The sequence below is a fragment of the Plectropomus leopardus genome, chromosome 5 (assembly GCF_008729295.1).
Source record: "Plectropomus leopardus isolate mb chromosome 5, YSFRI_Pleo_2.0, whole genome shotgun sequence".
NCBI lineage: Eukaryota > Metazoa > Chordata > Actinopteri > Perciformes > Serranidae > Plectropomus > Plectropomus leopardus.
In genome coordinates, this window is record NC_056467.1 from 21,949,887 (window position 1) to 21,972,620 (window position 22,734).

The following is a 22,734-nucleotide window of genomic DNA, read 5'->3' on the forward strand; positions in this document are numbered from 1 at the left end:
TTTGGGTGAAATGGGGACAAAGGTAAAGTGACTGTTAAAGGTTCATTTCACCCAATTAGATAATCAGATAATCCACAGTTTTCATTGGGAACCAAAATCTACCGGGGATGAAAATATCAGTAAAAAATCATCCACACAGTGAGGTCTGTGGATTGATCTAATGTAAGTGATGTAACTGGGACATTGTGTCTGGATTTCTGTTAAGACTTTCAGACATGATATTTAATTAATATTTCTGAGCTCCATTACACCTCCATTGTATTGGCGGCAAGTCTCACAGCTGATATATCTGAAGTTAAACCCAAACTATCTGCATTGCCAGATATCATTATGGTTAAGGCCACAGTCACTCCAAAAAAAAAAAAAGATAAAGTTATTAACATGATGATAACTTCCCAAAGCTATAAATCCTGTGTCTTACTATTATAAACTGCTGTGCAGTGTTTTGAGCTCTCTTCATACGCTTAAAAAGTGATGAACATAGCCACCATGAAATCACCCATCAACATTTGGACTTTCATTTTGAAGCCTCGAGTTCAGCATTTCGGCCATCACATCTTGATTTTTTGAAACCAGCACTGAGTAGATTTTGCCAAGAGGGTGGAGCTGTCGAGGAGCGAGGAGCTGTTCTGACTCATAGGCTATGGTGACTCCTCATAAACACTCGAAGCGGCCATGACCTTAAAGACCGCTGCACACAAGTCAGTATTTTTTGTGTGAAAGTGTCGTACACTTAACCATAATACTTTCTCAAGTTGTGTCAATCAAGTTTGCACACCATCTCTGAAACTTTCATCTTTCATTAAAGTTTGGAAAAGGTTAGATTTTTTTTCTTTTTCCACATTCATCTGCAACAAGACAGAGGAACAGGAGACATAGTATTATTCTGAAACTCAGAAAGCCTGCTTTCAACAGGTCAGATTCAGATCCAGTTGAATGATGCACAAACTATCACTTGAAATGATTTGATTTTTTGTGGTCATAGGTCAAAGGTCAAGGTCACAGTGACCTTGCATTCATCTCATTCGTTTGAAAGCAATGTCTTAAGAACATCTTGCGGGAATTACTTCAAATTAGACACAAACATTCACTTGGACAACATGATGAGCTGATTAGAATTTGGTGTTCGAAGGTCAAGGTCACTGTGACTTTACATCCGTCTCATTTTTGTGAACACAGTATCTGGAGATGGCCTTGAGGGAGTTTCCTCAAGTTTGGCACAAATGTCTGCTTGGACTCAAAAATGACCTGATTAGAATCTGTTGGTTGATGGTCAAAGGTCAAGGTCATGGTGCTCTCATACAGCATTTTTTTGGCCACAACTTAAGAACCTTTGGTGTCCAACTTGAGACTGTGCTGGATGTATAGATCTTCTGGGTGTGTGAAGCATCCATGTTTTCACAGACATGGAAGTAATCTTTTACTGCAACTTAACTGCTGGGTGAAGGCATACAACCGCATGGCAGTATATTTGTTTTTGTTAAAAAGTTGGGTATTTTAACATGGGGCTCTATGGAGATTGACTCACTTTTGGAGCCATTTGAGGAATTGCAGGTTTTGGCATTTCCGTAATGGCTTCATTTTTTTTCATTGCTCAACATTAAGGTTTAGTGACCCTTTAATGTGTTTCTGGATAAAAGTGGAGAGCAGAGCAGCAGGAATGAATCGGGCTCAGGTGTGAGACATGCTGCACTAAGTTATTTCCTGTGGTCTCTGTAGGCTCTAAGCTGTAGCTCTCACCTTTGGCCAGGACCCCTTCAGTTGTACTGTGGTTGGACCTGTGGGTTAATCTGTGTGTATCAGATGTGCTGGATATAATGTAGTGTGGAGATGGGGGCCAGCAGGGCTCTTATGACCATCTGAGCCCTGACTGTCCTGCATGTCAGGATTTTCTCACAAAGCTCTTGTGTGACTAATGAAAAGCAGTTCCTCGCAGCATTTCTAACCTTACAGAGGTTTTTTTGCCAAGCTGCTGTCTGCCTACAGACGTTACATCCAAAAGACTTGCTTCTTCCTGCTCTATTAAGAATCAGAGCAGTGAATTCTGTCTACCATGTCCTATATACATGTAAAAATGGCATGATATAATTAGTTTTTTTTTTTTTTAAATATTGATTTCGCCTATGTAATGGGTTCTGCACCAGGTGATGTTAATTATTAATCACACCATTACTGTGCTTAAGGTAAAGATAGAGTTAGAGATGTAAGGCTGGTCTAAATTTGACCAAGAACTGATTTACTGCAGTTGAAGGACTTTAAATATAAAAGAAAAAATCTTTACAATAATGCATTTCATGTTTTCTGATCAAAAATTGAAAACAGATTCTTTAACAACTTTGTTTAACCCTGGATCAACATCAGTGTTATTGTGCTTTGTTTAGGTGGTTTCACAAGCATTTAAATCGCTGGAAAATTGTCAAACAGTAAGGGAAACTTAAAAAATTATATATATATATATATATATATATATATATATATTCATTTTTATTAGATATTTTAAAATTATGTTACAAGTTAACATATATTATCACTTAATTATATTGATTATTTTTATTTTAGCACTTTCTTTATAGTAATTTCCTGTTTCTTTAGCCTTTCACTTTTTAGTAATTTCTTGCTTACTTGTGTAATTTCTTGTTAAGTTGCTCATTGCCTTTTTTCAGTTTTTTTAAGCCAATTTGCTCAGGTTTCAAAGGGTTAACGTGATTTTTCTTCCGACAGATTAATTTTTTTCATTAAAACTGTTTGGATTTTGGAAATAATCAGGAATAAAGCAAGTCTGGTTATGATGAAAAAATAAGGAGAGACCTTGAAAGTCCATAAATTCAACATAAAATGTTTTGTCCATGGAACATCCGATGACACAGGTCTTAAATAGCATACAGTTACATTTTTGGTTCCCAGGGTATCAGATATGTAAGTTGCACTTGTCAATATCTTGTTTTGTCACATTTTAACAGTGCATCAAATGACCATGTATAATGTAAGAAGTGTTGCTTGTAGTGACAAACTTATCGTCCAACTGCAATTTCTTTTATCTTAATTTTTCAACTCAATTTTTTTATATTACAGGCCATGGCTTTACTTTTTTGGTTCATTCCCACCTAGTCTAGCAGCAGCAGCAGCAGCAGGAGACAGCTGTTGTCAAAGACAAAAAAATCAAAAAATCTGGTTTAAACTCAAAAGTTTGGGTACATTTTACAAAAGCAGTAAAATAGCCCTTGTAGGTTTGGTTTGATGTGTTTTTTTACACAAAATTAACAGCTCAATCCATGAGAAGTACCCTGCTGAATCATATTGATTAGTCACCTCCCTGTCAGCTATATGGATTGGATTTCACTTAATAAAATCTATAGCTGGGCTTTAGGAGTATCTCTGCCTGTGGGAACTGATAAAAGTCTCAGTGCTTTGATAGCAAAAGCTGAATTCAGACCTTCTCTTTTATTATTAATGGCCTGTCAACTCGCCAGCACAACATTTTGGCATCATACCAATATGTTTCAATTGCATATTTCATACATATCAATGTTATTAAGGTGGTGTGGTATTTGATCTGACTGTGTTACCTGGAGTTTGAGAGGATGGCGTGTGGCATGTTACCCAGGTAAGACACCTGCCAATCCGCAGACCAAAGTTTGAGACCAACAAACAGCAAAACCTGTGATTTTGCTTGTTGTTGCTGATTTTTCAAACAGAGCAGGCTTTAGAGTTTTCTAGTGATTTTGGATCAGTAAGCAGTGTTTTTACTCTCCAGATGTTGCATAATGATGCCAAACTGCTTGTACCCGACACCTCTCCCACAATGAACTTGGGAGGCATTTGAGCGTCTGATGTTGTATACAGATTATAATACTCAAGCTGTAATTCCTCTCTGATGAGAGCTCGGTGGAAATCTGAAATCAGATCACTCAGCTTCTTAATTACAGTCTCGCTGCACTGAGCTCGCTGTGTCCCACAGGCAGTGAAGTGGCGAGGCAGTCGGGGGCCTCAGAAAGCGAGTTCGACCCTGGACTTGTGCAGCAGCGGCCCTATCGTCCCTCACTCTGTCACTCTGTCAGCACAACTTGACTCGTGCGCGGTAACACATGACAGATCTGGGAGATAAAACAGCCAACCCCTCGCCCCGCTGCCACACTAATGGTTTATAAATATCTTCTTCAAAGACCCTAGACGGTATGAGGGGTGGCGGGGCCGTTATGGGCTCTGTTGTGGTGCAACATTGCAGACCCATTTAAGTTCTCAGTTTGCCTTTCATTCCCAGCCATTAGGACCCAAGAGCTGGCTGGAGGAGGAGGGGAGGGGGGTCATAAGAGCAGTGTGGGACTTGTGATGGACAGCTAAAATTAAGAGGCCACTGGCGCCCAGAAGTCCGAGTCAGACTGATCAACACAACACAAGAAACATCAACTACTTGTTGTTCAGCCGCCTCACTGTCAGCTTCTCTACAGCATGAACACTCACATGTACCGATGTAAACCTTCCCCTCAATTTACGTAATTCACAGAAGTTTGTCCACAATAAGAGCCTTTGTTTTCCTACGTAAACACCTTTATCCCCTGTGTGTTTGTGTGTGTGGTGTGTGTGGTGTGTTTGGTATTTGCATGTGATCAAAGCCCACTGCTCCCTCCTTACCCGTCTGACTATAGAAACCTGCCACTTTGTTTCCTTAGCGTCTGTTAGCTCCAAGGGCATTGTGGTTAAATGTGTCGGCTGTCAGAGCAGACAGAAGACATGTCAGGCATTCAACCTAAACACAAGCACGTGTGCGTCTGTCACTTGAACTGCATAATCATGCGTGTAAGTAAACATTGTAACGTGAGAACCAGGCGTGTGAAAGGTTCAGAAGGTTGAACTGTAGTGGGCACTTTGAGATGGCAGGAAGAGTACACAAGGCGCGCACAAAAATGACTTAATGGGCACATGTGTGGTCTCTGCTTTGTTTTTCAGTGATGTGAGCATCCTGAAAAGATGATAATTGAAGGCTGGATGGTAGTAATCATATTTCAGATGATTTAATGTTCAGGAAATTAAGGTTAAAAATAGCTTCAGCAATGAGAAATTGTTGTGTTTTTTTTTTTTTTTTTTTTTTTTACACTGATTGAGCTTCATAATATATCATGAAATGTTTGCCTAAATCGCCCGAGTCTCATCTTTCCACTTTTGTAGAGATGGACACAAAAACAGTGTGTTAGAGGAAGTAAGGAAATTAATAATATGTTTTTTTTTGTTTTTTTGTTTTTTCAATTGTTTCCTGGTGTTTTGTTGCTCTCTTGGTCTGCACCAGTGATACCTATTGAAGGAAAAGTGTAACAAGGCTGTCCTTTATGGGTTTATGATCAGTTATGATAACCTTTACGAATGTGAATTAGTGCAGCTCAACTTCTGCAACTCAGAGGCCATCTATTAGGCTGTGAGGCTGAAGTCAACCAAGGAAAGTCTACTCCTCATCCAATCGATTGGTCAATAGGCGAAAAAAATTGCACATTATCTCTCAGGTGCAGATTACAAAGTACATTTACTTAAGTACTGTTCTTGAGTACAGTTTTTGAGTACCTATACTTTACTTGAGTATTACATTTTTTGGAAACGTATTACTCTGACTCCACTAATTTTCTATGAATTATCTTGTTAAATTTTCCAGTCAGTGGATGATTTTTGTTGTTTTCCAAAATGCTAAAGTCAAAAAACTTGATTATGCTGTTCTAAAAACGTGTCGTTTGTTTGTCAAGGTGGTGCTCCCGAAACCTGTGGCCATACCTCAATTCCATGTTTAAAGTTTTTGAGATGAAGAATGATTCCTATAGTTTTAAATATTTGCTCCGTTTACTGCACACAACCACCTCACAGCATGTTGAGCTATGTAAACATTTGCTTAATTCCAGATTAATGTTTTAAACAAATTTGTTCTGTAGGAGTTGCAGTTTTGTGTTTTATCAAATTACTTTCAATAGGTTTATCTGCAAAGTTGTTGTACGCTGTTAAAAATATTTTCATTTAGCCTTTATACTCAGGCTGCGGCTTCAACAATATATTTAAAAAATATTTTACTAAAATATTTTTTTACTTTGAAAGGGTCTTCAAAAAAAGGGTGTTTTTTCATTCAGCCTCAGATCTCCCAAAAAGTGTCCATGAAGGCAAAATTACTCAAACAAGAAGCATTTTTGTTTACTTCATGTTCAGTCCTCCTTACCAATCTAATGTTTTGAATTTGTTTCCCCCTGCATCACACTCGGACTGAATTGTGTCCATAATTTAGCAAAGCAGAGAAATCCTCCCACTAAAAGCAATATAAAAGTATACCAGTTCCACTTCTGATTTAGGATGACACTTTCCTGTCATGAGTGGGCCGGTGCATCTGCTGTGACCTGAAGGTGATACTGTTAACAACAAATAAATATAAATGAGGTGTGTGTGCATTTATTTGTATGGCTGCCTTCACATGTTTGTGCGTGTGACCGTGAAAGCGGGCCAGTTTGCAGTGAGAACCGGGGGAGGTTGTGGGAGTTTGGATTTATGTGTGCGAGGAGAATCAATTTAAACACAATCAAAAAGTTGAGAGGGATTAAAGCTACTGTGATGAGATAGCACACTCAAAATGGTTTAAAATAGCTGCAGAGATTACACTAATGTAATCCAATTTAAAGGAGCCTTCCCCAAATATTTATTATTGAAGCACCATCTGTTTGAAGCCTTTAGGGTCAGCCTGATGGGCGGTTTTACACCAACAAGGCTATTTTGTTGTCCTACATTCCTTCCTGTCCTGTCTGTCAAAAAGTCAGGGAATAACCCCCTTTTTCCTGGCTCAGTCGCAATCTTTGTTCATGTTTGTCCTCATTTGACGTCAACAGATCTGGAACAGTTTGCAATCTGTTCCTCACGTGCTAAATTCCTTAATAAAAGTAAAACTCAAGGTCAACCGGATTTGTTTTCCAGCCCGACTAATGAACTGATTATAATGAGGACAAGAAATCTGATGCTTAAATAATTTATTATTATGTCGTCTGTTCTCGCTTAGGCATTTACGGGGTCATTTTAAGACTTTGTTATCACTGCGCTGACACAGATCCCAGCTCATCGCAGACAAAACATGCTGCACAGATCAGACGAATGTGGTTTCATGCACATAAGCTGTGTTACTGAGCAGAACTCCTCAGTTAATGATGAAGCACGGGACTGGACAATTTCATGTTATACTCCAGGAGATTTTACACTGTTTTTTAAGATGTTACAGATTAGAGCTGCAACAATTAATTAATTAATTAGTTTACAGCTATTACATGATTCGCCAACTGCTTTGATAATCAATTTGATTTGAGTAATTAAAAAAAAAAAGAAAAAAGAAGAAGATCAAACTTCTCTGTATCCAGCTTCTTATATGTGAATATTTCCTGATTTCTTTCCCCACTTCTATGACGGTAAACTGAATATAATATATAATATGATATATTAATATCTATTAATAAAATGAATCCCTGTTTATAATCTAATGCAATGTTGTCTTGGGGATTCAGTTTTATACCATTCGGCTCATGACAAAGATTGTGGTTGCTTCTTATTGCTGTGGACACAGATCCTTCTTAGGAGTGCACATTCACAGTTGGATCCTGTCATGTAATTATGTATTCTGTTTTGCTGTTTAATCTCAACCTGTTTAGATATATTTGCTATTTCTGGATGTTTGATCATGCTGCCAATGGCTTTGAGCTCAAACCCATTTGTTTTTGTTATGCCCATAACGAATACAGACATATATCTGTGAGACCCGCTGTTCAGTTTGATTGAAAGCCTATAAGTTGGTTCAGAAGTGTGCTCAAGTCCACTGCTACAACACGTGTTGTCGGCTTCCCGAGCTACGGGGTTTCCTGCTCTCCAGCCACGGTTGGTTCCAGCTCCGTGTCTTCATCTCGTTGGATTCCCAGAGACATTGTTGGGGTAATTCACCCGAAGAACGGACTGAACATTTGTGAGCTGAACTTTATTCGTGTTGGTTATAATAAAAGTTATTACCAACTGACTTTGAGTGTTAGCGTACTGCATCTGGGTTCATACACACCTCGTTTCATGGAGAGGGCAACAATGAAGATGCTGAGTGAGAAATCATTTGGATACAAACAAATATTTGTCATAAGTTAATAACAACAAAAGTTTGCAGGTTACCAATGTAATCTGCCATCTTGCGACTACTGCTTGCTTCTACAGTGGCTCCTCTCAAAACTGGTGCAAACACTGTCTGGGTTGCATGCCTGCAGCCACTCCGTTTACCTGAAATTCACATTTAGTGCTGCTGTTGTTCAAATAGCATTTCCAAAGCTCCACTTCCATCCCATCATCCACCTTAAAGCCCTGAAAGAGTCTTTCTTTCTACTATATGGTAGAAGACTACCTGCTGTGCCGAGCTTCAATTGAAGAATTTCATATATTTCAAGTGATGACTGAAAATAACATAAATATGAGTCTGAAATAAATCTAAAGGTACAAGGAAGCATTATAAACATGAAATATTTTCTTTAATGTTAAAGTCGTGAATTATTCAGCATCACTTGGAAACAGAAAAGTGCATACAGCCCGCTGTCAAGACTTTTTAACCTTTAGACCCCGTTGTTTCCGAGGATTATCAGCTCATTTTTAAGGCCCCCTTTCCTGTATCAACAGGGCAAAGCTGAGGGGTAGAGGTGTAAATGGGGAGTAAATCTGAGCCTCAGCTAAAGCTTTAGCTCCAGAGAGAGACTCACATGAGAGAGAGACATGGGTGGAAGCAGAGATTACTCGGGGAGATAGAGTGGGGCTGGTTAAAGAGGATCAGTTTATCTTCACACAGGCCTTCGTGGCTCCCCAAGGGCTTTGAGAGAGGGACTGACTTTTTTATCCTTCATTTGATCACATCAACGCAACAGAATTAGGTTGCCTTGTTAAGACATGCAAATCACACGTATTTCAGTGAGAAACTTGACACCTGTTTCTTTATTTTTGCATAAACCTGCTCTGCCTGACATGACAGTTAGCCTGTGTCTTCTCAGTTTGTACTAAATTTACTGTCATTGAATGTGAGATTTTAGTGATATGACAGTTTCCAATGTTTTTCATCTTTTATCAAATGATCTGTTTTACCATATGAGTGTGCTGCCCCCTATGGACACCTCGTGGTGACACAACAACCTCACATTTGATCTATTAATTGTGTCCCAGCTCAAACATGCATGAGAGAGTCGACTCTTCTTTGATTAGTCTGTGCAGGTTTATGAGTGTGGCGTCCTTGCTCTGTCTGAATGGCTGTTGCAACTGAGACTCTGCTAATATCTCATAGCCATGATGCCCTGCAGGAAAACAACAACAAAAAAACACTGTTTATTCTAAAGAGAAGAATCCAATTAGCAGATATAAAGCGTGGCTAGGCTGAACGATCGCCTTTGGCAAAATGTAATTAGGACAGAGTTTACTGAGGCTACATAGTATCATATCTGCATCCCCTTTATTGGCAGCTTTTTCCTATTTTTTCCAGTTGTGAAGGATTTAGATTGACTTTATACCCATATCCACATCTTGAATCGCCTCTATCTGTCTGTGTCTGCAGCCAAATACACACACATCCCAGATGGAGACAGCCACGGATTAGTGAAGATTTTCCTTCATTTAATAAACAATTGAATGACACAGTTTTGAGGATAAACCCGCTCAAAGACGCACAAGAATAGTCTGGAGTGAGGAGACTACAGGGGCATTATCCCACTTCATCATGGAATATCATTCAGAATTACTGTCCGAGTCCATGGCTGCGCACACATGAAGAAGCAGCGGGGTCACATCAACCAACAGAAAAACATGATCCTTTAAAACTGTTTTGCTGCTGCTGCACAATATATATTAATCATCAAGCGACGCCTGGGCAGCACTTTACATAAAATCTCTTTGCATGTATAGACATGCAAAGAGATTTTATGTAGACTCAATCGCAGCCTCTTCCCAAACAAGGCCTTTTTTCCTCAGTAATGTTATGTAATTGTTACAGCACGCACACGTCGGTTTCCAGCAAACACAATAGCTGCTGCAAATGAAATCGGAGCACTAACAGGATTTGTGGGGAGAAAACTATGTTTCAAATCTGAAAAAATAGGGATTTGGCTGCTGTGCATTATGAATGAAAAACACACTCATATGATGATGGCTGCTGGAACATGGTGATGATAAAGATATTAATCTCATGCATGCATATCCAATTGACGGTTTTACTGCTCCTCAACACTGACAAGAGGGAATGCCAGATATGAAAACATGATTTATGACCAGACATGGCAACGTTTTGGGCATTTGTGTCTCTTGTGTATCTTTACATGTGTTTCATAAAAGCACTGCCAAGGATTCTTATGTGGGTAGACGTTCCACTCAATTACTGGGATGACGGTCAGGCTGAAATATGTCATTAAAAATCAAATGGATTGCCATGAAATTTTGTGGAGACACTCATGTCCCTCTCATGCAGAGTTGTAATAACTTTGCTGATCCTCTGAATTTTCATTCAGTGTTATTGTTAGGTCAGAATTTTAATTTGTCAAATGCTTTGCTGTATGACAATATACTATACTTGCAAAAACAATGACTATTCCATCAGCCTGATAACTAATTTGTACTGGATGTTATTAAGCAGATTTTAGCATGCTAATATGCTAAATAGTAAACATTATTAAGGCTGTACCTGACCCGAAAATGTCAGTCAAAATTGGATTTGACTATTTAATACAAATATTTGACAGTTCATTACTTTCCTGTGACAGCAATGTTCACATAACAAGTTAGCCCTCTGAGCTAATTCACGCTAACATGAATACACTAAGAAATCAAACAAAAGCCAAAGACTATAATGTGTTAAGCTGCTGTGAGCAGTAAATTTACCTCTTTTAGCTGGAGGCAGAGGAAAAGGTTATACCAGAGCATGACCAGACAAAGCCTCTCTTCCTCTGGGCAGCTCGGTCAGACTCACCCTGGGTCTGGGTCTGCAGCTACCTGCTGCAGAGGGCAGCATGAAAGCAAGGAGCACTTGCTCTGCAGCTACATTCAGGGCCCAAAATGTCTGCAAAAGTACGCTGCATACTGACTAACAAGAAAAAAACTGCTCAACTTGAGGGAATCTTAGTTGACCGAGGGGTCTGTGATTGATAATTAGATCTTTAAAACCTTCAACTTTCAAGGGGCAACCCTAAATTACATACACGAAAAATCGTCATGTTAATATTGTTAACATGTGAACATTAACAGTTCATTGTCCACATAGTGGAACCGTTACATGACATTCACATTTTGGGCCTGAGTGCTGTGTTGTTGGGGTAAGACTAATTTGACTGTACTTTAGGCTAAAGGAAACTTTCAAGCGTATCATTCAGTATCTACTGTACAATTTAAAATGATTCATTTTTTTATTTCTTATTTTGTGTTTTTCTTGTTGTTGTTTTTTGCCATTTCAGTAACTCTCCTATCATTTCAGAGTTCTCCTCTCCCTCTGGCCACCGTCCCTCTCACCTGGCCCTTAAAATCATTTTCTTCACCTGCAGCTCATTACCCTTATTAGCAATCAGTGTACGTACCGGTCCTGTTTTACTTTAGCCTGTCTCATGTTCCCAGTGTTTTCCTGCTCCTGTGTTGCCTGACATACCTGTGTTTGATCCTGCTTACCTAATTGTGAAACCTTGCCTCACCTACCTCGCTCTCACTGGATTTGTTTCTCCGAGTAACTGATCACTTCATACTCTGACCTTTGCCGGTTTGACCAAGTGAACTGAAGTTGCTTACTTAATTGACTGTGTCACTGTCGTGCTTTCAAATTCCCACCTGCCTGGTTTCTCTAAACTCGTAGCAACTGCACAAACACGCTCTGTTGCGTGACATGGATGATTAAATGCAAAGCAAAACGATCTGCTAATCGTTATTTACAGAATGTAAATGCTGTTGTCATGATGATGACGATGCATTGGTGGTCTGAGTGACCATGTGTCAGATCATATCCATGTCCAGCTGAGCCCTTTTGCTCACGTGAGGTGAGAGGATTGAGCCCGGGATTGTTTAGGGATTAGTCAGCAGGACTTACCAGATTCAGAGATTCAGAAATTAAGGGACAGGAGCGCCCCAGCGGCGGGGTCACATTGTCCCAGGAGGAATAGAAAAGCACTGAGTCACTGCAGCACAATTATAAGTCCAAAGAACAAGTTTTTATTGTGCTTTTTGTCATTGAAATCTCTACCTCACGCACACTTTCATCCACTTCATCTGTACACCCGTCAGCATCACTGCTACCAATCGCCTAATTCTCCTGCCTCGACATGCGTTCAGTCTGGAAAAGAAGGAAGGCGTGCCTGGCTGAACAGATGTGGAGATTGCAGCCGCCCGTCTATGGATCATAATACGCTCCCTCTCTCTCTCTTTTGCTGTGTGTGTGATCTCCTCTAACTATCCATTCTGCCTGTCTGTTTGAGCACAAGAGGAACACTTTTCTCTGTGTTTTCCTGCTGTAGAGGGATTTAGTGGCACCAATATTTTTTTTTAACTTTGTGTGAGTTTTCGAGTCTTCAAACTGGAGACACCAGTGGACATCGACTGCTGGGATCAGTTGATCCAGCTTCAGCTGTCCGGTTCAGGTGACTGGGCACCCTGTGAGTTGGACATCCTTCTTTTGTTGTCTTTGTTATACTGTCTCTTTCTTTTCAATCCTTAATGTTTTGCTCATGTTTACCGCGTGAAAAAAATATCAGGCAGTTTTTTAACAGTTTTGTACATTCTTGACATTTGAGATAGGGATGCCAGATAATATCATCACATCATTGATATGGGCACATATTAGTTTTGAAATGAAATATCTGAATCGGCCAACATGGCAATTTCTGCCGATATAACAAAAAACTTATTTTTTTTACTGACAAAGTGAACATGCACAAAACATGAACCATAAATTGAAGTATTTTTCACAATGAGTTACTATTATATACTCATTGTAGCATTGTATTTTGTGTTTCCATGTGCTGGTGGGCCATCACGATAAGAGTATGCAAAATGTAATTACTATTGATATCAGTATTGGTTATCAGCCAAATGAGTTGTTTTATGTTGACATATCAAATATTGAAAATGAGTCCTTTAACTTTTGAGAACCTGAATGGACATCAGCTTTGTTGTGCTGCATTCAGACGCCTTTTTTCCACAGGCACCGGAACCTGATTACAGATTTTTTTTACTCTTCCTTTGTTGCTTATTTCCAGGTAATTTTTTATGAATTGTTTCTTCTCCATGTTTTATTAAAACACACATAATTAAACACATACTAAAGGTTAGATTTCCCAAAATCCATGCACCTAAACATTTACTTCTGCAGCTAAATAACCCAGGAGGATAATTCCAGCTGATTTAAAATAATCATCTCATTCTAACAGTGCTTTATTGACAATTGAAGCACATGTCTTTAGTTTGCTTTATTATGCTTCCACGTAGTATGATGAATATGCCATGCCTTAGTTTTGGGTAGCTGAATGTACAGAAGCAAAAGGGACAACACACACACACACACACACACACACACACACACACACACACACACATATACAGGTGTCATGATGTCAAAAGGGGGGTGAAGCATGTTGGGGATTGCCTGATCCTGAGGTTGCTCGTGATCATGAAGGAACACAACAGATCAGATGTCATCAGCTGATGTCCGAGTTACAAAATGAAACTTGATCCTTGAATCCACTGGGAATGTTTGCTGGGTTATTGTTTTTCCCCATTTTACCATTTTCAGCCTTAGTTCCCCTGGTATTAATTTATTTTTTTATGCTTCTTCTGTCTCATTATCTTTTTTCTGCTGTACAAATTGACAAAATCCTGCAACAAAGACATGTGGCACCATGATTCATTTTGATCAGTTTTAGCAACATTTTTCTGCGTATTATTTAAACAAAAAAACTCACATAACACACTTGGAATTAACAAAGCAAAGGTCAAAGAAAAATAAAACACTATAGCTAAAGTAATTAGTCCTCTAATTGAGCAATGGATCGACAGATATGTTCATTGTACGTCGATGTATGCACAAAAAAACCAACACAAATCCCTTGTAAGTGAAAACCTACTTGATAATAAATCAGATTCTGATTAATCACCAAATACCAAACAGTTATTTAAGTTATTATTTAGGCAAATGTACTGTCATTCTGTTGTTTAGAATTCTCTTATGAGGATTTGCATCTTTCCTCTTGGATTATTAGTCAAACCGATGTTTGAAGACATCAAATCTGGCTTTTGGAAATTGTAACAGTATTTTATTTCTATTTTCTGACATTTTATAACAGATGAATTGGGAGCTGGGCATGCAAAGATAAAACAAAAAAATCTATATATAAAACAAACTATAACTATTACGTGACACAAACATGAATTTCTATGCTTAAAACTGAATCTTGAATGAATGAAATGAATGAAAATACTAAATTTTTTCTCCATAATGGTACCAGCCTGCCCCATAGCATGACAACAAACGCTGCTGCGCTACATTACATCAGTGATAAACGGTTTCATGTTGTCGTTTCAGGTGACACAAAGAATGTGGAGTTCCCCAGAGGAGAGATGGAGGTGGTCAAGGGCCAGATGGTGGTATTACATGCCTGGTACAGCCCCAACTCAGACATTTCCAAAAACTCTGTCATTTGGCACTTCAGAGGAAATGAATCCAAGCAGGTGAGAAGGTCAAAATGTCAATCTGCAATGATCTGCTGTATAGCTGACCCTGCTCTGACCTCTAGCGGAGTAAAGAAACAAGAGCCTCTTTGAAGGGATTACACTGATGTACAGTATTTGCTGATCCTCCTGCTACTACAGTAGGAATGTTTACATCTACTGTGCGAACCAAACTAGAGCTGAAAAAATGAATGGGCAACTATTTTGACGATCGATTGATAGTTTAAGTGGTTTTTCTAGCTGTATTAAAAGTATTAAAGTAGTATTAAAAATCTATTTAAGATATGTTTGTCATATAGGGCTGCAAGGGCTGATTATTTTTTGTCAAGCTGCCAGTTATTTTTACAAATTATTTAATGTTTAGCCCTTAAAAGGCAAATAAAATGCAAAGAATGCTCAATAAAATTTACCAGAGCCCAAAGTAAAATCTTTAAATTGCTTCTTTTGTCCAAACAGCAAACAGCAATCCAAAAACCATTAATTCTCAGAAATGACAAAGAAAGCTCAGCAAATTCTCACATTTAAGAAGCTTGAACCTGCAAATATTTGACCTCAATGACTGAATCGATTAATCGATTATCAGAATAGTTGGTAATTTATTGTCTTTGGAAAGACTAATCAACAAATCATTGTTGCTTAATTGTCATACAGTATCAGTGAAGGACCAGATACTGCAGCTCTTTTTACTCTATCGAAGCTTGTCAACGCTGAATATTATACAGGAGGAAAACAGACGTTTCTGTACCTCATGACGTATAAATTATTTACTGTGAAACCCGTCTAGTGATATGTCAAATGATCTGTACACATTAGGATTATTGTCATCACCACTGCTGATTCAAAGCGGAAGGGAAGATGGGTGTTATTAAGGAAAGGATGCCGGTAATGACATTGCATCACTACGTTTTTACTGCACCTCTTACAGCACACGTGGCATGAACCACTGGTGACACTGTATGTGTGTGTGCGTGTGTGTAAGAGTGTGTAGGGGGTCTTTACATGATTAATATAATCTAAACAGTGACAGTGTCCAATGCCCGCAAGCTTATCTCAAACAGAAAATCTGCCTAAAATTCAACATCCACCATCTGTACATGTCGGGATTATCTTTATGAAGGACACTGATTTCTGTTATATGGTTAATCTGCGCATCTTACCACAGCTGCAGCAGATAAAATTCAAATTATTTAACTCAAATGACAGAAGAGAAGCGTCTCATCGTTTTTTAAAATGTGTTGCATTTCATTAAAAAGCATCAGAAATGTTGATTTAACTACAAGTGTCAATAACTAACATGTAGTGATGCTATGCTTCAGAGTTCAGTGTTTCCTTTGACATGTTTTTTTTTTTTTCCGGTTCAGGTGATAAACTTTAGCTCAGGCGAGGTCGGGCACGGCCAGAACGAGTTCACCAAAAGAGTGGGTTTCAGCGCGGCCATGCCATCAGCCAACCTCTCCATCTACATCAACAACACCCAGGAGTCTGACTCCGGATTCTACTCCTGCTCCGTCATCATCCCTGGAAGTACTGGCCTTTTGGGAGAGATGCGCCTTAATGTCAAAGGTAATGGACCAAAGCGTCAGGGGAAATTTAAAGGTTAGATTAAATCAGAGCCACATATCTCGTACATGTCCTTGGATTTGGAAATTCAGGCAAAGTAAATGCTGAACATGTTTTGTGGGATTTTAGATCAGCTAAAAATCATATGTAAGTAAGTGCTGCCCGAATACAACTCATCTGCTGTTTAGGGATTCACTTGGCTCTGAAATCATTATGTCATCCTCCAGCAGCAGATGAAACAGCAGGGGATCAAAACATTTACTTATTTTTATGCAATATGGCTACTGCCCGAGAAATCTCCACTTTGTTTGCAATACATTAACCCTTTGAAACCTGGATCGACAAGAGTTTTCTTTTGCTGCATCCAGATGCCTTTCACAAGTATTTCATTCTCTGAAGTGTGAGCAAATTGGTTTGTTTTCTTTGAGGAAAAAAATGGGTGAATAGGCAATCAGCAAAAAGTGTCTTGCAAACTGCAAGAAATTTTTGATAATTAAAAAATCACAAAGAAGGAGAGAGAATTATTAGAATTTTTAAAAAAATAGGGGAATATATAATACAGTTTCATTATTTTACATGCAAAATTGTATTACAGATAGAATATATTTTTAAAAATATACATTTTATTTTATGATCACTATTTTATTTTTAAACTTTTTTCCAGATGATTTCATTTTTTTTTATTAGTTTTTAAATGTTATCAATTAATTTATTCTAATTATTTAGGTAATTTTCCTGTAACTTTTTCCTAATTTCTTGCTCATTTTTGGGACATTTATTTTTAAGTTGCTCAGTGTCAATTTTTTTAGGTTTCAAAAGGTTAAAGCCTCACATACATCTTCAATATAAGGTCCTGTATTCTTAACTTCTAACACCTGGGCCGTCTGTTCGTCTCTGTCTGCAGTTCCTCCTTCTCCCCCCGTATGCACCATGACAGGGAACCCAGTGGTGAAAGGAAATGTGACTCTGAGCTGTAAATCCAGTCAAGGAAAACCCATTCCTCAGTACAAATGGACCAAGGCTGCACCCATGTCCGAGGTCTTCTTCTCCCCAATGCAGAGTGAGTACTTTTTGAGTCCATAATGAAAATGCAGTGCTTATATTAAAAATGTCACTTCATCTAAATTACCGAAAATAAAACCACACATTTGCTTACAGTGCCTTGTAAATAGCTTGAGTTTTATTACCCCAGGTTTTGAAAACCTGCAGTCATCCAGATATGATGATTTGTGATGTTTGCAGCACTAAAATAATATAATGTAATATCTTTTTTACTGTTTTGTATCTTATAGGGAGTACCTACAGATAATCTCAGTTGCCTTATAACTGCAAGTCCACAGCAATTAAGCTTAACGAGCAGCAGGCAATGTTGTGCCAGGCACATCCACTTTTTTTCTCCTGGGTTTTGCCTGTCAGGCTACTTACAGGTTCCCTTATCTTATAGACCTTTTTCATAGCAGACATTTTGACTTGTTATCGTAGCAGTAAAAGCACAAGTGTTTCTAAAACATTAACAATGTTCTATACAGTTATCCCAGTGAGCCATGACAGAGTGACAGTGATCCAGTGCCAGGAGCCTGAAACCAAAGCAGCAAATTGGAGTTGAGCCATCATTATTTTTTCTTTTTTACACCAGTAGGCCCATTGGTGGAGGTTTTGGGGATTGTATGCAGCCTGAGAGGAAGAAAGCAAGCACTGTTTAAGGCTGATAAAAAGTACTATTACCTACTAAACATGCATTTCATTTAAAAAAAAAAAATTTTTTGTGTATTTTGTTTGATTTCTTTACAGTGTGTCAGAATCGAACATGTCAGAAAACTGATTTCAAGTTGGGTTTATGCAAATTTACACACCTTTTTTTTGTTGTTGCACTTTAACCAAGTTTTTGTTTTTTATTTTATTTTATAGACTTAAATTGTAAATGCCTGCAAAACTATATTTGGCAGAACTGTAATTATTATGCAATTGTATTATATGATTTAATTCGTTGTTTTTAGATTGAAGGACGCTTGTACACAACTGTGGCAAATCTTTAGGCCCAGACACACCAACCCGACATCAGAGAACTTGTGGTGATAAAGTCCGACTGTTGCATCATCTCATGTCACCTGTGTCTCAGCCAAAAAAGTTGCATTTGAACACACCAAGACTACAGCCAACTGCTAAGTAGCACGTACGTTCTGCGCCTGTGTGAGAGGAAATAGCTTCACCCCCATTTCCCTTCTCATTCACTGAGCTGACCTGCCAATCAGAGTGATTTTGGGCTTTGTTGTCTCTGATGCCGATTCAGCATACTTAATCTGCCAAAAAAAGCAAACTAGTGCCAACTGTTCGCCACCAAAATTAGAGGATGCTCACTGACATTGGCTTGGTGTGTCAGGGCCCCTACACTTGACTTGCCCTGCACCTTCACCAAAACAAAGAAAGAGATGTGTGTATAACCCCTCCTTTTTCCTACACTTGATCACCATGTCACATTCAGGCATCCTTGTTAAAACAGCATCACATTTTTAGCCTTTACATTGGGTAATTTTGAAGAGAAAAAGAGGTGAGGGCAGTCAGCCAGCCTCATTTCCCATACAGATATTTGTCAAACAGGAACAAAAAATGTGAGGGAAATGATCTGTAAGCCTGTTTATAATCAGGTCTAAATGTCATGCACTTCCCTGATGCCTCTGACACCTCACATGTATTGGTTACGCACACGATCAGACGCAGCCTGTAGGGCTTTACTGATAGATGCTCCAGATGCACCTCGGAGGAAGATCCTCGATCGTGCCATAACATGCTGCATGAAATCCTCTTTGGAGATTGAGATAACTCGAACCACAACATACTCCTCTCACAGCCTTTACAAGAGAGAGAGAGACAGAGAGAGAGAGAGAAAGCCATTTGTGCATCTCTACTGTTGCGATACTTTGTTTGTTTCCAGATGATGCTGCAGAGAAAACACCATCTGCTTCTGAACAACAGGACTTAGGCTGATTGATCGAGTATTGACTTAACTGCTCTGATCTTTGGCCCTCATCTCTTTATGGCAGAAAAGTCCTCAGACAGAATGAAAACTACTCCCTCTGATTGTGCATTGACTTGCGCCTGCATCACATGTGAAGCTGCACCCTCTTGCACACTCCATCTTTTTATCGCTGCTGCTCTATGCTCTCTCTATGATACTTTATCTCTGCTATCACTGCTTATCTCTTTCAGCAATCTCTCTCTCTGTTTTCTCTCGCCGCTGATCCTCTCTCAGCACTCCTCATTTCATGTTGACCTTGGTGCCTAATCTAACAAGCCCCATGTCATTACTTGATCAGTCCCTCTAAGAAGCAAGAGTTGGATTTGGGACTTCACTCCAACCCCTCCCCATCAGTTTTAACATTTCTTCCTGACCTCTCATTCATGCTCACTCTGTCTCTCTGCCATCTTTCCTTCTCCGAACTAAAAACCAAAAACAGAATGGAGAGCCTGCCCCCAGCCCATGCTTGTCCTTGGGTTCATGGGTAAGGGTTTTCACTCATCCATTTTCCACCCCCCCACCCAACTCCCATCCCAGGATCTCACCTGCAAACGTGCCACTCCTCAAATCACAGCTGTAGGAAAAGCTTTAAAGGAAAACAAATCAACCCAATTTGTAATAGTGCCTTTAGGACTATGTTTTAAGAAATGATAATCATCAAAAAAGAAAAACACAGATGTCACATTCTGTTCACACATCCATTGAATAAAAAAGCAAAAAATATGACGTTAAAGACTTAAAGAATAGAAGGTGGTAGATAATCATCACTGTAATCACTGTAATCATGTGAACAGTTATTAATATATATGAATATATATGTATATATATATAATATACTATATATATATATATCTTGAATATCAGATATAAACGGTCTAGGTATACAGTATTTTAATTTTTGTGAAAAAGGGGGGTTGAATTTGTTCCTCTAAGCTTTGTAGAATATGTGTTTAGCTGCCATCCTGTTCAGTGTTGGTGGGCAGGTTTTGTAACTTTATGGATGTATAAAAAGAACTGTATACAGCATTTTAGGTGGGGCTCCACTCATTCTTATAAAAATTGCTCAGCGGTGCATAAAGCCAAAAAAAATCAACTTCCGGGTGTTAAATTACCCTGATCTTCCGCATCCGTGGGCCCATAGAGTAAGCGCACCAGCATTTCCTTCAACCCCACTTACCAACCAAACCTGCAGGAACAGTGCTGAGCTTTGAAGCTATTTTTCAAACTGTAGAATTGTAATTTCCAGGTACATCTTGTCATGCCATCGAGTCAAAAAAAAAATTTCCTGTTGAATTTCATGGTAAAATGGACATCTGTAAATCAGTGGATACATTTCTTTGAGCGTTTTACTATCTTGATTTGGTCTACTAATATTTGGAAAGTCTGAAAGAGCTGCAGGATTAAAGTGTTTTATCCTCATTCAAGTTAGCAGAGTGCTTAACCAGAGGTTGGCTGGCAGAAATCTCCATTTCCCTTGCTCTATGGGCCCCATGATGCAGAAGATTGGGATAATTTTACCTTTAACTTGGGAAGTCAAACTTTTTTGGCTTCATGCACCACTGACCGGGCCCCACATCCAATGCTGTATCAAGTTCTCTTTATGCATTCAAATGCTGGGGCTCACTGATATAATTGACAGTAGGAAAATAACCATGGTTTCTGCTATTAGTTAATTTGAGCTTTTTTTAGTCATTATAAATTTATATAGAGGCTACTGAAAAATAAATTCTCCACTAATTTACATACACCTTTTTTAAATTTTTTTGACGATGTAAGTCTATGGGAAAAAGTCTTTTGGGGTGAAATCGTATCACGTAACAGACTCAGAAGTTGTACTTCCATCCCCATGCAAGTTGGTGCAGCGCTCAACTGGAGGTAGCCACCTTGGCCAGCGTCAGTCTCCAGTGCACTTGCTCCAGGAGCCCAATGATGCTGAAGTAATGCCAATCAACTGGATAATTTTATATGCAGTAGTTGAACGTTTTTAACTTAATAAGCACTGAGCAACTTTGACAAGAAGAAACAGAGTCGTGCCTCTGACACTGTGTCCAGTTCTTTTTGTACATCCAAGGCTTCTAGTCGGCTCCTAACTGTAGCTTCATTTGTTATACAGATATTACAAAATATTAATTTGCCCCAGCTTCTCAAATTTGACTATTTGCTGCTTTTCTCTGATATAGTATTGAAAACTGAATATCTTTGTGTTTTGGATCATTTGTCTGACAAAACAAGTCATTTGGAGGAACATTTTTTTATGTAATCATAATAGTTAACACTCCTGAGTAACAGTACAAAACAAGTAATGTAAAAGTCAACAATTTTTTTTAGTAACAAAACAGTAACATGAAAATGGAGGAATTGAATGAAGACATAAATACATAGAATAGTGAATGAATAGACAGATGTGTCCTGTACAGTCCTGACTTAGCGATATTGTGTCGACTAGAATTAAACATTACTTTCGTCCCTTAGCCTTGTAAGAGAAAATAATGTAATTGCATTCTGTTTTTGTGTGTGGTCTTTTACATTAATTATGAAAACTAATCCACTGCAGCTTGGACGATGTCATGTGAGGAGGCGAGCTATACCATGAGCTTCATATAGAAACCGATTTACATTAATCACACGTCATGTGTCGGGGCTTTGACAAATGCTGCTCAGTGACCTTGCAGTGGTGGCAGTGTGATATGAGTAATGCCCATGTCTTGATATGAGGCAGCACCTCCAGTAACGTCAGCTCCACCGCTGGGATCTGATCAGATCTGATCGCTGTGCAGGCTTGAACTCGCTCCAAGCTCGGAATCAGCTGATGTTCTGCTTATCTGTCACAATTGGGTTTGGTTCTTCACAGCTGGTTTTCAAGCCAGGGGATTAGATAATCAGAGAGGGATAAGTGCATATCACACTCATCTGCCGCTGTTTGATTTGGCACAAAGTTTAGCTTTGATTTCTGTGTCATGATTTTAATACTCTGGTCCAAAGGTTAATAATAAAGCTGTGATATGTTAATGAATACCAGCTATTCGTACTTTCACACTTAATAACTGTAGTGTGTATGAATGTTTTTAAATTGTGTGATCACAAAACCAACATGGACACAAATTCCTTATCAGCAGCAAATTATAACAGATAATTTCTGACTTCATTTCATGTTACATCATGTTACACTTGTTTTTAGTTAACTAATTTTTTAGCAATATTTTTATTGGGGTTTTCAATTATAAAAGATAATACATGTAAATAAAATAGTCTTGGCAGCAAATATGGTATACCATAAAATAAAAGGCAAGTCAAAAACAACAACAACAACAAAAAACATAACTAAAACAGAGGTGACAAACAGATGTTACAGTGTAATTACAATGTACAGAGAGCTTGAAAATACATTCACTGCAACAGTGTATATTCTTATTTCCAATTACCCCAACCCCACTCTCATCTTTTGTTTT

The 22,734-nt window shown here is 38.7% G+C and overlaps 1 protein-coding gene across 1 annotated transcript in view; it reads left to right on the plus strand.

Moving 5' to 3' along the window:
• The window catches only part of esamb (endothelial cell adhesion molecule b), a 50,389-nt gene that overhangs the window by 22,514 nt on the left and 5,141 nt on the right, over nt 1-22,734 (plus strand). Inside the window, exons 2-4 of the mRNA XM_042487235.1 lie at nt 14,564-14,709; nt 16,071-16,272; nt 17,174-17,329. Of these exons, the coding sequence (XP_042343169.1) occupies nt 14,564-14,709; nt 16,071-16,272; nt 17,174-17,329 (504 nt within the window). The remainder of the gene's footprint in view (nt 1-14,563; nt 14,710-16,070; nt 16,273-17,173; nt 17,330-22,734) is intronic.